At 37.2% G+C, this 16,718-nt stretch overlaps 1 protein-coding gene across 4 annotated transcripts in view; it reads right to left on the bottom strand.

The window, feature by feature from the left end:
• Nucleotides 1-243: 243 nt before the first annotated feature.
• FASTKD1 (FAST kinase domains 1) overlaps nucleotides 244-16,718 on the bottom strand; it is a 46,794-nt gene continuing 30,319 nt past the window's right edge. For 3 of the 4 annotated variants that reach the window (XM_020990920.2, XM_020990919.2, XM_020990922.2), the window contains 8 exons: nucleotides 15,315-15,801; nucleotides 13,401-13,515; nucleotides 10,386-10,514; nucleotides 9,489-9,620; nucleotides 7,690-7,803; nucleotides 1,825-1,963; nucleotides 1,410-1,524; nucleotides 244-459 (listed from right to left, as the gene is read on the bottom strand). In XM_020990920.2, the coding sequence (XP_020846579.1) occupies nucleotides 376-459; nucleotides 1,410-1,524; nucleotides 1,825-1,963; nucleotides 7,690-7,803; nucleotides 9,489-9,620; nucleotides 10,386-10,514; nucleotides 13,401-13,515; nucleotides 15,315-15,801 (1,315 nt within the window). In that variant the 3' untranslated portion in view covers nucleotides 244-375. Of the gene's footprint in view, nucleotides 460-1,409; nucleotides 1,525-1,824; nucleotides 1,964-7,689; nucleotides 7,804-9,488; nucleotides 9,621-10,385; nucleotides 10,515-13,400; nucleotides 13,516-15,314; nucleotides 15,802-16,718 lie in introns of those variants that run through there. The other variant, XR_002325431.2, reaches the window with a different exon arrangement.

The following is a 16,718-nucleotide window of genomic DNA, read 5'->3' as shown; positions in this document are numbered from 1 at the left end:
CCTGACTTGAAGCAAATAGAAAACTAGTGGGTTATAAATCTCTTTATCAGGATTCAGCAAGGCCTCAGGTGTCAATAAACTGCCTGATTACAATGCTCTTAAAAATATATATTCAAATATAATTAACAATCTGTTGTTAAGTAAAAAAAAAATATGACTTTCATACTAAAAGAAGGAAGAGTGCTTCATGGGAAAAAGTATACAATTTAAAAAAAACTCTGAAGAAGTACAAACAAAACAAACAAAACTACAAATCTTTTTTTAATCAGTCTTAAATATTTCACAATACCATTTTTAATCAAACTCATATTTTCTATTATAATTTAAATCTAAGATGTGATATATAATAGATAAAGACTATAATTATGATTTGACTTATGCAAACATATGCTCTCTCAAATACTCCATCCAGGCATCCTTTGTTGATAATTCCATAGAATTCCATACCGAATAAGGGATCTGTAAGATAGAAGATTCAGGTTACGTTTGCTTCAGTTCTTAGATTCAGATATATAACCTATCAAAAAAAAAGATAAAAGCTACTATGAAGCCGAGCTCTAGCAAGAATTTGGTTCCTATCACATCCCACAGATCTACAGCAGCTAATGGTATCATGTTTCTTATGAACACCTCCCTCTGTTCCCTCTGTTTTCTTTCTTCTCTCTTCTTCTGAAGGCCAATACTTGGGAGTTTTCTTGAGTGTGCTTAACCTATCTCTCAACCTTACCTCTTCAGGGGAAAGAGATGACTTTGGAGTCAGAAGACCTGATTTCAAATCCCACCTCTACCTCTTAGTGCCTTCTGTAACCCTGGGCAAGTCACCTAGCATTCTGGACCTCAGATTCTTCACATGTAAAATGAGGGTAGGGAGAGAGGTGGGCGGGGGGGTAGAGGGAAGACTGGATAGATGGCCTCTGAGGCCCTTGCCAACTCTAGGTCTGTGATTTCATGATTCTTTCCCCTCTGCACTGGCCCCCCTCTGCTCTCAAGTCAACACGTTTTCCAAAGAAAGTAACAACTGAGGAAATAAGAATTTTCTGCTTTCTTCAAAATATGAAAGAGGGAATTCTGGAATTTCCTCTTTTTTTTAGGCAATTGGGGTTAAGTGACTCGACCAGGGTCACACAGCTAATAAGTGTCAAGTGTTTGATTTGAGGCTGGATTTGAATTCGGGTCCTCCTGACTTCAGGGCCGGTGCTCTATCCACTGCGCTGCCCCTGGAATTTTCAAGTTAATGAAATAATTTTGCCCATTTCATATTAGTATAAAACATCAATCAATCAACTAGCATTTACTGAACACTTACTATCTACCAGGTAGCGTGCTAGATGTTAGAAAAATACATTTATATGCAGTGCTCCTAAGTGGTTTAGTTTTTTCTAGTAGGACATTTTGAGCTTGTACTATACCTGAATCACACGATAACCCAAAATTTCCAGATGTCTTTTTTTCATAGCAGATCTTCCTTTTAAGTGGGGGATGTTTTTACAAAATGCTCGTGAATCCAAAAATTCCAAAGCAACCCTTATATAGAACAAAAGAACATTTATTTTTGATATCAAAATAAGACTGAATAAGTACAAGTTTCCAGGAAACAAAAATGTTTTCAATTCAACAAACACTTAAATGCCTACCATATGCAAAACGCTGTTTTAAAATAACAAAAATTAAAGGAATTAGAACATCAAAATATCCTACTTAAATTACATATAACTGACAAGCTAATTTATGCAAAAATATAGCAAAGATGTCCTTTTTGATTGATAAATTCATTGTATAATATGACTTTGGCCCAACAAAATCTAGAATTTGAATACAATTTACCTTTGTGCTCCTGGTGGCAGTCCTGACCTACTATCATGGGTATCTGGTCTCCAGTATACACTTGGCAGCTCATTCAAGAACACACCCTGATTTCTATGAGGAAAAGGTTTTTTCTTTTTATCCAAGATATATTCAAAATCTGTAAGGCAGTATGGTAATCAAATGCATGGACAATGTATTAAAAAGACAAAGAGCAATATTGGTCATACTTCATCTTAATTTTACATTTTGAACACTTACAATAATAAAAGTAGGGAAAAATTACTGTACTACTAAAAGTCATGATCAGAGTGCACATTCACATAGTGCTATAGGGTTTGCAAAGCACTTACTTTATATACATTATTTTATTTTATTCTATGAGTGAGTTGATATCTCCATTTGTTAGATGGGAAAACTAAAACTCAGGAAGAGATAAATGACTTATCTAGCTAATAAATGAGTGGGAGCAGGATTCAGTTCTTCCCGACTCTCAGTCTAATACTCTAATAAGCAACCAGAACTCATTTACTACCTGGCAAAATGAAGATTAACATGTCCATCTCCAACACTGGGCTAGTTCAGAATGCATTAACAAAAATGCATTTCTTTTAATCCCTAATATGAGAACCAGAGGGGGAGATTAATGTCCTTTCACAATTAGGGAAAATGAAGCACTGACTTGGTCAAATCTTAATTTACCCTTTATTAGCAAATATTGCATCTCCTGAAAGACTAATTATATCACATATACTAAGCTAGAAATAGTACAAATTAATCTATTTTTATACTGTTCACATTTTCAATGAAGGAAGAGAAATCTATAAGACATTTATTATATATCAACTTTAGAAGTCATCTAGTTCAATCTCCCATCCAATGTGTAAGAATCCCCTCTGTATTATTCCTGATTATTCATTCGGCTTGAATAAGCACATCTAGTAATGGGGAGCTCATTAATGGGGGATGGAAAGGGACAGGGTGGGGGGGTGGGAACAAGCATTTATTAAGCAATTACTATGTGCTGGGCACTTTTCTAATTATCATCTCATTTGATCCAACAACTGCGTGAAGCACGTGCTATTATGATCCCCATTTTACAGCTGAGGAAACTAAGGCAGATAAAGGTTAAGTGACTTACCTGGGGTGTCTGAGTTCAAATTTGAACTCAGGTCTTACTGACTCCAGGCCCAGTGCTCTATCCAATAAGCCACCTAACTGGCTCACAAAGCAGTTCTTTCCATTTTTTAAGAATTCTAATTGTTAATAAGATCTTTATATTTAGCTAAAACCTATCTCCCTATAAGTTTCACCCATTGGCACTGGTTCTGACTTTTGAAATTACATATAGTATCTAATAGCTTTTTAATTGCAAGCCCTTTGAATATTTGGAGACAGTAATCATTCCTCTCCTCACCTTCAAGTTCTCTCTCCTCCAGTTCATTTAATCATTCTTATGGCATGGTTTTAGGTCCCTTCATTCCTTCTGATCACCAAGTACGGTAGGACTATCTCCTCCCTTGTCCTGCGCCCTATCCTTCTCTTCTTTTGAGCGTGCCACATCGTTTTGCCTGTGCATATTAAGTCTGCCGTTCATTAAAAACCTCCAGATTTTTTTTTTCAGATCAAATGCTATCCAGTCAACTTGTGAAGCTGATTTCTTAAACCCAAGGCTGAATTTACATTTATCCCTATTAAATTTTACCTTTAACAGGGGTGGGGAACCAGCATTCTAATTTAACATTCTAGTTAGAATTTTTAGGAATCCAATTCTGTTTAACATGTTAAACTATTTCTCTCAGCTTTGTGTCATCTGCAAATCTGATGAACGCGCCATCTAAGCTTTCAGCCAAGTCCCTGATAAAAATGTGAACAGTACAAGAAAGCACAATGCTTTATATCATTTGGGTCACTCAGTAGAGACCTTCTTCCATGCTGACATCAAATTATTCATGGCTCCTCTTTGGCTACAGACATTCGGCCAATTCTGGATCCATGTAAGTATATTATCACCTAGCCCACATCCTTTCACCTTGTTCACAAGGATACTATGATAAACACTGTCAAATGCATTGCTAAAATTGAGGTAAACTTTGTTTAAGGCAGAAGTATCAAATGTCCACAAAACACTCCTGAGTGTAGCCCAAACCAGATCAAAATGTAACTGGAAAACATTTAACAAAATAAACAAAAAAACAACAAAATGTAGATAATATTGCATTTTAAAACTAAGCCAATACGTGGCCCAAAAGGATCCTTGTGTATGGATTAATGGCCTTTATTTGTATTTGAGTTTGACACCACTGGTCTAAGGCACTCTGTTGATTTCCTTGTCAAAAAAAGAAATTGAATTGGTCTGGTTTGGCCTCTTCATGAAGCCATTCTGGTCTTCCTTTTTTCAAAAATCAGGACATTTACCCTCCTCCAGAGCTTCATCATTTCTCCCATTCTCCTTGATTATCCAGAGATTAATTACAGGAGCTCATCAATCACATTCATCAGTCTTTCAGCACCCTAGATGGAATTCACCTCTGGGCCTGGTGACTGACACAATTTTTACAGGATTATTGCAAACTTTTATATTCATCCTCAGTTGCATGATCTTGCATCTATCTACCTTTTGCACATGTCTCTTTTTAAAAATTTTCTTTATGACTTTTGATTTTACCTCACATTTATATCCAAATATATTCTTTCCCCACTGCCTAACAAACAAGTTACCTCTTATAACAAAGATTAAAAAAAAAACTAACCAACACAATGACCATTTTTGACAGTGTATGTCAATGTTCCATCCCAATGATACCCAATCTCTGCAATGAAAAGAATGAGGTGAATTTTTTCAATTTTTTTCCAAAGCCAACCTTTATTCTTATTTTTATAACAATAAAAGACTATAAAAGACAAATAACTACATTAACCATTTGTCTTTTAAAAATCTGAGGCAGTTTATGAGTTCCCTGTATATCCACATTAAGTCTCTTTAGACAATTTCTCCATTTCCTTTTCCTTAAAATTATTAGAAAAAGTAGTCCACGTTCACTGCCTCTACTTCCTCACCGTCTCCAAGGGATCCTCAAACCCTTGCAATCATCAGGTTTCCAGGACACATGATGGGAAGAAGTAAGAAAGGAACTTCAAAGGTTGAGTTGCCCCCAGATTGTGGAGGCTCCTGAATGCTAGGCTAAGAAGGCTGGATTTTATTTAATAGGAGCACTTTGGAACTGAAACTGCTCTTTTTAAAAACTGCCAATTGTATGTCGATCACCAAATCCAGCTGCCTGTCCTTCAGTCTTCAAGCACCAAACCCTCCTCTTGCAGCAAGACCCCGAACAATGTTTCCTTTTTACCTTCTCATCCCTTAGTAGGATTAATGACACTACTCTTTCAAATTTCTTCTCCCTGAATAATTAATGAAACATAGTTTCCTCCACTTCACAGAAAGGTTGGGGATGAGTGCAGAATGTTGCCTATACCTTCAGATATGGTGATACTATTGGTTGGTTTTAACTATTTAATATCTTTGACACAAGGGATGTAATGTTCAGTATAAATCTGGAAATGACTATGATGCAAAACAAAAAAAAACCCAAAAAAACAAAAAAACTAGCAATAAACTTTTTTCTTCAAGTATTAAAACCTACCCCCCAACCAATTTCTCCTCTCATATCTCTGGCCCCTACCTCTCTGTCCCCTCTTCCTCCTCTCGGCTCCTAAATATGACCAAGGATATGGTCTTGGTCCTTTTCTCAATCAACAGTTTCTTCTTTGGCAACCTCATCCACTCCCCAAAACATATCACCCCCCCCAAGCTTCCCCAAACTTTAGACTCACACTTTCAGTTTCTATAGATATTACTCCCTATATGTTATATTAAAGTGGTTGAAGCACTATATAAATATACATATACACGTGTTTGTATAAAGAGATACACAGAGTACTGTTCTCAGAGTAGTCACATAATGTAAAAAGTATGAATGTTGGGGATAGGGGCTGGAGCTATGATTTTGTCAATAGAGGGAATTCCTGGATGAAAAAAAAAAACCCTTCCTCTACTAATGCAGGTCAGCAACTACCCTGCAACTTAGAAGCTTTCATTTTTTTGGAGGCTATTAGGGTTCAGTGACTTACCCAGGGTCACACAGCTAGTAAATGTCTTAGGTCACATTTGAACTCAGGTCCTCCTGACTCCAGGGCCAGTGTTCTATCCACTGGGCCACCTAGCTGCCCCAACTCAGAGTCTTAACAGTTGCCTAAAACAGCACTTCTTCTTCTTCTTCTTTTTTCTTTTTGTTATTATAAAGCAGCACTTCTTAAACTATGTGTTTCCACCTCATGTGGGGTCACGAAAAATTTGGCAACAGTAGAAGGTTTCTGAATGCACAGCCACCAAAAATTCATTAAAAATCAAACACATAATGAATCCAAGGTATTTCTAGCAGTGCTCACCTGTATTGCACCGGGCAACTTCACTGCAGCCTTGGTTCTAAACACAAAGTATGCACACTTTGCAACTGTGCGGGCCCTCAGGCTACACAATGCTGCAGAAGTGGGAAAAGTTTAAGAAGCCCTGGCCTAAAGCACTGAGAGAATACTCTCAGTGTTCTGCCCAGGGTCACACAAATAGTATATGTCAGAGGCAGGACTTGAACCCAGGTCTTCCTGGTTCCAAGACCAGTTCTCTATCCACTTATGCTATGCTCCCTCTCCAGTAAAAATATTCACATTTTGCAGATGAAGAAGACTGAGACACAGTTTAAATAATACTAAATAATTAAAAAGTTTAATGACTTGCTTGCCATCATACAATCAGTAAGACACAGTGAGTCAGGATTGGAGCTTGAATTTGAACTAGCCTCTTATGTCCTCTTCTCTGTCCACTAGTACCTCAAAGTCAACACATTTTAAACTAATTATCTCTATCCCCCCACTCCTCTTTCTGACTTCATGTCTGTTGGTTGTCTTAGTCACCTGTGTTCAAAACCTTCAAATTCTCTCTGACTTCTTCAAAATCCACAAGCAAAAAAACCTCCAAGTCCTATCACTTCTATCTCAGCAATGTCTCTTGTATTTGTCCTCTCTTTACCATTCCCAATGCCACCTAGCCACCACGCTTGTTCAGGACCCCATTACCTCTCCGCTGGACTTCTATAGCCTCCCAACCAATGTCACTCCTGCCTCCAGTCTCTTCTCACTCCAATCCATCCTGAACACTGCAGCCAAATTTTCCTAATGCACATCTCTGAGTGCGTCCCTCTCCAACTCCTAAAAACCTCCAATGGTCCCTAACTGTCTTCTAAATGAAAGTCCAGATTTCTTAGCCTAGCATTCAGGATCCTCCACAATCTGAGGGCAGCTCAACCTTTGAAGTTCCTCTCTCATTTCTTCCCTTCACATGTCCTAGTTAAACTGGGCCCCTTTGCCATTACTCAAACACATGTCCCCATATCTTTGTCCTGCCATTCACGAAGCTTGGAAAGCATTACCCCACTTTCTATGGATGTTTTAAATCACAGCCATTATGCAAAGCCCAGCTCCAAGGCCGCCACCCCCAGGATGCTTCCCTTGATCCCTTGCCTCCCCTAAACTTTCAAAGCACATGGTATCTTTCTCTACCCTGAAGCACAGTTACTTTGAACATCATATTTCCTCTAAGTGACTATCAATCTCTTCAAGACTGAGGCCATAACTCAAACATCTCCATTAATCCCCTAAAGACTTAACTCAATGCTTCAGCCAATGCAGAGGGAATGAATGAATATATGAATGCTTAGAGTTTAAAAAAAAAAAGAAAGAAAGAAAGCTCTTCATGTTTCTTTTTCATGTTCTAACACTAATAAAGTGATTTTTACATTATTTTGGTCTTGTTAACTATCAATGACTTACCCACTATGTATCCATAAGGTGTGAGAGCTGACGGTTTTGCATAACTGGGTCCTCCTAAGATTTCTCCCAGCATTTTATAAACCTGGTGTTGTAGTGCATTGATTCTGTCATTAACTAAAAGAAAAGAAAAATTACTTTATTTAAAGACAGCTTTTTTAACCTCAGAATAAAAATTATCCTAAACAATTCCACAAAATAGAAACAAAATTTTGACTGTTTCTATAAGCCTAAACCTTATAAGAACAGTAACTTCTCATATTGTTTGAAAGATTGAATTAAAAACCAGTCTGTACACCATTTTTAAGATCTTGCTAAAATAAAGTGGAGCACCTGATGGTGGAGCATGCCTCCCACACCTAGTACAACGATGATGGACTGGAGGTGAAGGAAGAGCTGCACATTTTCAGATATAACAAATATGTTTATTTGTTTTGATTGATCATAGTTATTTATTACAAGGGAAGACTTCTATTTGAGGGATGAGGAGAGCTGGCAAATAGTGATAAGACTTTTTTAAAGGTATTAACGTATTTCAAAAATACACCCTCTTCCTCTCCTTCGGTGTTCTGCCCAAAGGAAGGTAAATTTTCATGGTCAAAACCTATCCAGTTAACTTGGGGTTCACTGGCTGGATTTCTCTCTCAGAGAGCAAAGAGTATACCTTAAACCCAATTCACTCTGGATCTCATGAACTGGACAACAATAGGTCCCCACCCAAGTACCACTTAATGACTTTTGGGCCCTCCTGGCTCAGAGTGAACATAAAAAATTGCAAGATGATCAACTGTGAATGACTTAGCTATTCTCAGCAATACAGTGATCCAAGAAAATTATGAAGAACTTAGGATGAAAAATGCTATCCATCTCCAGAGAAAGAACTGATGGAATTTGAATGCATATCAAAGCATGCCATGTTTCACTTTCTTTAATTTTCTTGGTGTTTTTTTTAGTCTTTGTTTTTTTTCACAACATGATTAATATGGAAATATGTTTTGCATGACCACACATATATAATCTATATTAAGTTGCTTGCCTCTCTCAAGGGAAGGAGAGAGGGAGAGAATTTGGAATTCAAAATTTTAAAAAATCAATGTTACAAATTGTTTTTACATGTAATTGGGGGGGGAAATAAAATACTAAATAAATAATTTAAAAGTTTAAAAATATATTTAGAGTGGGCAAGTTAGGTGGTGCAAGGAACAGATCATTAGCCCTGGAGTCAGGAGGACCTGAGTTCAAATGTGGCCTCAGACACAGGATACTCACTAGCTGTGTGACCCTGGGCAAGTCACTTAACCCCGATTGCCTCGCAAAAAAAAAAAAAGCAAAAAAAAATAAAAATAAAAATATATTTAGAGTTGAAGAAAGAAAGGAAGGAAGGAAGGAAGGAAGGAAGGAAGGAAGGAAGGAAGAAAGAAAGAAAGAAAGAAAGAAAAGAAAGAAAGAAAGAAAGAAAGAAAGAAAGAAAGAAAAGAAAGAAAGAAAGAGAAGAAAGAAAGAAAGAAAGAAAGAAAGAAAAGAAAGAAAGAAAGAAAGAAAGAAAGAAAAGAAAGAAAGAAAGAAAGAAAGAAAGAAAAAAGAAAGAAAGAAAGAAAGAAGGAAGGAAGGAAGGAAGGAAGGAAGGAAGGAAGGAAGGAAGAAGGAAGGAAGGAAGGAAGGAAGGAAGGAAGGAAGGAAGAAAGAAAGAAAGAAAGAAAGAAAGAAAGAAAGAAAGAAAGAAAGAAAGAAAGAAAGAAAGAAAGAAAGAAAGAAAGAAAGAAAGAAAGAAAGAAAGGAGAGAGAAAGAAAGAAATTCAAACCTTTACTGTACTGTTGCTGACAGTAATGGTCATGAAACCAAGGAATTTCAAGTTCAGGGCATTCCAAACAGACTGCTCTATTAAATTCCATGAGACGACTGTGGATTCTCGTATTTAAGAAAGGAGGTACATCTGAAATTTAAAACACTAATTAGAATTAAAATCTAATCCTGGTACCTCATAAACACTCTATTAACACAGACTATCCCCCATACCTGGAATGTATTCCCCACCTTCCCACCTCCTAGAATACCCTAGTTTCCTTCAAAACTCAGTTCAAATACCTTCCACATGAGACCTTTCCTAATCCCCAGCTGCTGAAGCCAATCCTGCTCCCCCTATAAAAAAATTATATTTATGTTTGTGTTTATGTGTGTATATGGTGGCTACCCCCCAATAAAATGTAAGCTTTTTGAAGGCAGGAAACACTTCATTTTTGTCTTTGAACTGCTAGCACCTAGGACAGGGCCTAGAATTTGGTGAGACCTTATGAAACATTTGCTGATAAACCCACCATGTTAGTGATACATTTTGTCATAATTTTTTTAAGCAAAAAAGTGAAAAAATGAAGTTCATTTTTATTATGATCTTAGAGGACATGGGGCTTTTCTTCTTTTTTGAAGGGGGTGTCCTTCAGCAATGTACTTGATATTGTATATAAACTATTTTTTGATCACATAGCCAGCAAGTGTCAAAGGCAGGATGCCAATGCACCCATTACACCTCGCTGCCTTTTGTAAATATTACTTAAAATAACCGTATGGTTAGAAGTGATTAGGACCTACCACACGTCCTAACACCTTAAATTACATTAAAAAAAAATTTCAGTTCAGCTGGGCTGGAGGTCTATATATGAAATATACATAATGGATTTTTTTTAATGTCATAGATACGCACACTGAAGGTGTAAGTCCAATTTGGCTAGGAATTCAATGTTAAATACTGCCTTTATCAGATCTTCTGGAAAACACTCAGCAAGGGCCAATGTAAAGCCAAGAAACACCAAGATATGAGGTTCAAAGAGACCTGGAAAGAAAATACGATTCTTAAAGGAAATACTCATAAAAGTACCAGGGTACTCATTAAAAAAGGTGCAGCGCCCTGGACAGTTCACAGATTTTTACACAGAGGATGTTAAAATTAATTATCCAAGAGACCTTTGAAGGAAAAATATCACAAAAGAGTAACCTGGGTAAATGTATGGTAAAGTGTATAAATGGGGAGAATGGGGAGGAGGTGGGACCACTGGTGGGGGTGGGGAGGAGGTACTGGGGAGGGTGGCACTCAGGAGAAGCTACTACACACATTGCTGTGGTCACAGTGGAGTGCTTATAGGACTTCTAGCACCAGCTGGTCAAACCACCTCTTTCCCTCTAAGCTGTCCCTCTGAGTCACTTGTCAATGGCATAGGACCCAATGGCATAGGACCCAACTGGCTACACTCTGGGCTGCTCTGATACACATGTACACACACATATGTAAGTATTCGCATATGCACATATGTGTATAATGTGGTGTGTACATATATACACACATATATATGCACATATATGTATGTGTATGGCACAGAGGATACAGCACTAGGCCTGGAGTCAAGAAGATTCATCTTCCTGAATTCAAATCTGGCCTCAGACACTTCCTAGCTGTGTGATCCTGGGTGTCACTTAACCCTATTTGCCTCAGTTTCCTCATCTGTAAAATGGGCTGGAGAAGGAACTGGCAAACCACTCCAGTATCTTCGCCAAAAAAAACCCAAATGGGGGTCACGAAGAGTCAGAAATGACAGAAACAACTGAACAACTATATGTTTATGATGTATATGTAGGTATAAAATGAGAAGACAGAGCTAAGTGACTCTCAAACAACCCCCTAACTGGAAGTTCTAGGTATCCAATATACTCTGGTAGCAGCAATAAAAAATACAGTGACTATACAGCTACTGAAATAAAAACAGTCCAAAAGAGTAAGGTAACAATTCCAGGCCCTCTTTTTTGTACTAGTCTGATCAAACTAAAAAAGCAACCATTTTTGCTTTGATGAAATACTAGTGATTTGCAAGAGAATGTAAACTCCTTGAGGAAAGAAGGCTACTTTCCATTTTCTCTTTGTATCCCCAGTGCCCAGCTGAGTGTCTTGCACAAAGTAGGCACTTAATAATTGCCTACTGAACTGAATCTCCTTGATGTGACTACTCCTCCGCTGACACAGATCACTGTCCCTCTAGCTTCAGGCATTGCTATGGTGAAAAACCATCATCTAATGGCCACTTCCTGGTGCCTCCCTAGCCAACAGATGGCAGACACACAACCTGTCACCCAAGGTCCTTCTAGCTGGACAAAATCTTACAGAGCACATACTCTACTGACAGTTTTTGAGAATTCTGGGTTACCTCTCTGGTCATCTCCTGTCCATCCTCCACTAAGCTGGGAAAGTTCCTTCCTGCAGCACATTTTTTCTCACCAGCTTGACTACTTGGACTTGGACTCCGCTATCATTAAGCACCCAAGAAAGCTTTCCATCATTTAAACTCATCAACCCTCCCAGATTTCATCAGCTTTAGTTCTCACACCTCTTCAGAACTCTCTGCCCCTCTGACTGAAAGGCTAGAGCAGGGGTGGGAACCTGTGACCTTGAGGCTGGGATGTGGCCCTCTAAGTCCTCAAGTGTCTGAAACTAGTGAAGTTTGGATTCAGTCAAAGGGCCACACGTGGCCTCGAGGCCACAGATTCCCCACCCCTGGGCTAAAGAAAAGAACAAAGAACTCCTCCCAAAGCTTCTGTTTAAAGAGGGTTTGGAGCTCCACCAACTTTTTGTTTCCCATCAGCTGCTCTCCTTAGACTGGAGTTTACCATGCCCTCCCTCCCGGTACCACTTTCTCTTCCCTCCCCCCACAACTCCTTTTTAGCTCTCTTCTCTCCATCTCTGTTCCTCCCCTCCCCCAGAATGCAAGATCCCTGGGGGCAGGGATTGTCTTTTTTATTTTCTTATTTGTATCCCCAGCCCTTAGCATAGTGTTTGGTCATAGCTAGCAGTTAACAAATGTTTATTTACTAGCACAGACCATATCACTGCTCAATAATTCCAGTGGCTCCCTATTACAGCTAGGATCAAATAAAAATTCCTGCATTTGGTACTTCAAGTACTTCACAACCTGGCTCCAACTTATCCTGATAGTCTTCTTAGAAATCAATTCCCCTTTACATCCTGTACCATCCAGCCAGACATCGTGTGTGTGTGTGTGTGTGTGTGTGTGTGGGTGTTGTGTGTGTGTGTGTGTGTGTGGGTGTGTGTGGGTGTGGGTGTGTGTGTGTATGTACATACACATATACATATATACACGCATACATACGTACACACATATATGCTTATAAGTATATATTGTCTCCCCCAGTTGAATGTAAACTAAGAAAAGTGACTAAATCATCCAAATACTATGGTCCAGCAATTCTACTCCTGGACATATAATCCAGGGAAATCAAAAGACAGAAACAAAGGCCCAGTATATGCCAAAATATGCATAGCAGCACTCTGTGAACAGAGAAATGAAAATAAAGAGGACCCACTGATTGAAGAATAATAAGGGGAAAATTATGATATATGGCTATAATGAAATATTATTATGTGGTAAGCATTAAGGAGCTCCCAAAACTCAGTTTGGGGAAAGTGAGGTCAAGGTTTAAGTCCATCTTCCATTAAATATGACAGAGGCTAGATCCATTGGGAATGAAGATAGAGTAAAGAGTATAGTTTATAATACATATTGAATATGGATAGCAACTGACTCAAATTGATTTTTTAAAAGTACTCAACAAGGAATTTTTTTCTTTATGACCAGACTTTGATGTTCATCTTAAAACTGCACAGTGAAAACATTCTCCAACCCAACAGTTCATTTCAACATAATACACCTACTTAAATGTGAGTTAAGGCACTGGATACAGGCTCCAAAGAATTCATCCTTTTGGGGTGGATCATAGTTAAGGACACTGAAGGGAAGTAAGATAGAATGGAGCGCCAAAGGATGGATCTGAACAAAAAGAACAAAGTTGTTAGGTTTTAAATAATAATTCAGTAAAGCAACCAAATTATAGAATCATAGACTTGGAGCAGGAAGAGGCCTTAGATGCCATCTAGTACAACTTTCTAAAGAAGCTTGATTCTTAAAAAATCTACAGCTATGTGTCACTTATAAAGATGGTGGATTTCCCAGTTTATGGATTCTCTTCTCCCTCATACTATGATCCATTTAGCCATTTCATTACTTAGTTTTTAACTCCATTAGTAGTAACACAAGGATCAAAGAAGATGCAAAATCTAGAAATTGATGTGCATCACATTTAATAAAATAATTTATTAGTGATAAAAGTTCCCTCAGAATTATTACTAGACATACCCAAATACTCCAATGAACCTATAATGTCATCAATTCAGGATTTCCCTCCAATGACGAAGATTTCAACTTGTCCACAAATGAAAAATTAAACCAATACAGGGCTAACATTTGGAATACTTGATACTTTTACATAATCAGATTATTATGCAATTGGAAGAGGTTTTTTTTAAACTTTTAATATTCAGGACTTCATTGTAGTTCAACAAAATTATTTTATTCAAGTCAACAATTCTCATATCCAGAATAAAACTGTATCTTACAAAATGCCAGATAAAAACCATGGCATCTCAAGAACCAAAGATAATATTAAATATTCAATAGGAAAAGCCATCCTTTTTTAAAAAAATACAGACTAGAAGATAATCTTCATTTAGCAATTTATGTTGAATTTTGAAGGTGTAAATAGAAACAAAAGCAGAAATGACTGAGATTTTAAAAACTGAGAACTGAAATTTATTTTTCTATGCTATGAGATGTAGTCATTTGAAGACATCTAAAGGTATAATGCTAGAAGTTTTCATTATCATCTCACCCAGAATTAATATATGGCTTTATTAAAGATTTCACCATGACATAAATAATCCAGTCTCCAGAAATGAATCCCATTGCACATTGTACAATATTTATATCATCAAGCAACACGTTAGTTGAAAGGAATGATTTTCAAGTTCATTTTGATATGCTGAATGCTATCCAATAGAAGGTAGACTCCTTCAGGGCAGAGAACATTTTATTTTTATCGTTGTGTGTTCTCAGAGCTCAGTGGATTAGGATGGATTTTCTCACTCATCTTTCTTACTTCATGAAGATACTCAGACAAATCTTGAGTACTCAAAAGTTACTGGATAACCTACATTCTTTTCCATGTTCAACAGCTGTTGCGCTACTGATGGGTAACTATATGATAAAGTGATGGTGGCAGGTGAGAGAGTGTGAGGGCTGGAGCTGAGAAAACCAGTCTAATTGCTAACAGAAAAAGATGGAGAACCAAACTAGAAATCACAGAATGACTCCAAATGTAACACACGGGCTCAGGACGGCTCTACTAATAAACCACACAAAATCATGTAATCATACTAATACTAAATAGTATTACTATTTTATTATTATATGCACATGTAATCATACTAATACTAAATAGTATTACTATTTTAGTATTAGTAAAATTAATAATAATATATACCAATAGTTAATATAATATTTATACTAATAGTACCAATAGCATCTATGATTTTATCATTATGAGGAACTATGGTGTGGGTATGCAGATCATATACAATCAATCTATAACTTAGAGGTGCACAGAGATCATGACTTACCCAAGTTGGCAGTGAGATTTGACTCAAAGCTCAACACTCCCCCCATTACAATTCACTGTATGCACTGTAACATTTACATAAGCTTAACATGAAACGTTGAAATTCTACTAGTACCTTACTGATGTGCTGGACTGTCACAGAAGCTATCTTGTCAAGCATCGGAGCACTAAGGTAGTTAGTCTTGACAATAAAAGCTGATAAGTTGGCAACGTTTGTGTATGTGATTTGGTCACTCAAGCGTTGCAAGGTGACAAGTGTTTCCTCAAGAAGTTCTTCCTCAAACCATTCTCCATGAACAAATTTAAGTTCTTCCCACAACACATTCAAATTGTTGGCTTTTTGTAATCTCTGATAGCCATAAGTATTTAATTGTGGAAGTAGTCTGATATTTTTCCGACAAATATTGTCCAGATGTGAACGGTCATGTTGAATCCATGTTGAAAGAGATGATGCAAAAGTACTGAGATCACTCAAACTACACTGGGGTAAAATGGATTCCATTCGGGAAAGCCCTGATTCATCCAAGTGAGGAGAAGGAAGCATGGCAGTAACACGGACCAGCATAGAAATTTCACTAGGAATGACACTATTTCTTAAATGACTATAAAAAAAAAAGGGACAAAACCACCATTATAAAAAAAATTATACATAAAGTACATTATATTAGGTTGAAACAAGACATTTATTAGATGAGAAATAGTTCACTGTTGTCATCTACTATTCTATCCAATGGAAAGTAAGCTCCTTGAAGGAAAGGATTGGTTCATTTTTGTTGGGGTTCTTTTTTAATCCCTAGTGCATAACATATTTCCTTGTCTAAAGTAATCAAGTAATAAGTGGTAGCTGAATTAAATCAAACATTATATGTTAACTAGATAAGTGATGTCAAACTCAGATAGGAATTGGGCCACTGACCCATACTTAAGGATCTTGGCAGAATCATGTATTGACTTAGAAAACCACACATTAACATTATCTATATTCTACTGTATTTTAATTATTTTTTTTTGTTAAATATCTCCCAATTATGTTTTAATCTGGTTTGGGCTCACTCAGACAATCTGTTTGATTAGACTATGTGGTGGCATAGATTGAAAATACAAACAAATTTGAGGAAGAAGATAAAAATAAAACAATATTGAGTCATTGAAAGATACCAGAGGTTCATTTATGGTGGAAACATGACTTTTTTTCCATTTAACAAATAGAAGATGGTTATAAGGAATAAGAGAGATGTGCTTATGTACAGAAAAGATTTCTTAAAAAATTTTCTAAAAAAACATATAAGCTATATATGAAACTTAAGGGGGTTTGTTTTGTTTTGTTTTTTACAAAAGCAATTCCCAATCTGACAGAGTGGCAGAATAGACAGAGAGACAGGCTTGGAGGAAGTAAGACCCTGGGTCCAGCCCAGCTTCAGACACATACTAGCTGTGTGACCCAGGGGAAGTCACTTAACCTCTCATATTCCTGGCAACTCACTAAAACTATTAATAGTAGAACAGTTGCAGATCTGCA

This window comes from Phascolarctos cinereus, unplaced genomic scaffold (genome assembly GCF_003287225.1).
Source record: "Phascolarctos cinereus isolate Bilbo 61053 unplaced genomic scaffold, phaCin_HiC Scaffold_726;HRSCAF=1367, whole genome shotgun sequence".
In the NCBI taxonomy this organism is placed as follows: domain Eukaryota; kingdom Metazoa; phylum Chordata; class Mammalia; order Diprotodontia; family Phascolarctidae; genus Phascolarctos; species Phascolarctos cinereus.
This window is presented reverse-complemented; position numbering and strand designations above follow the sequence as displayed.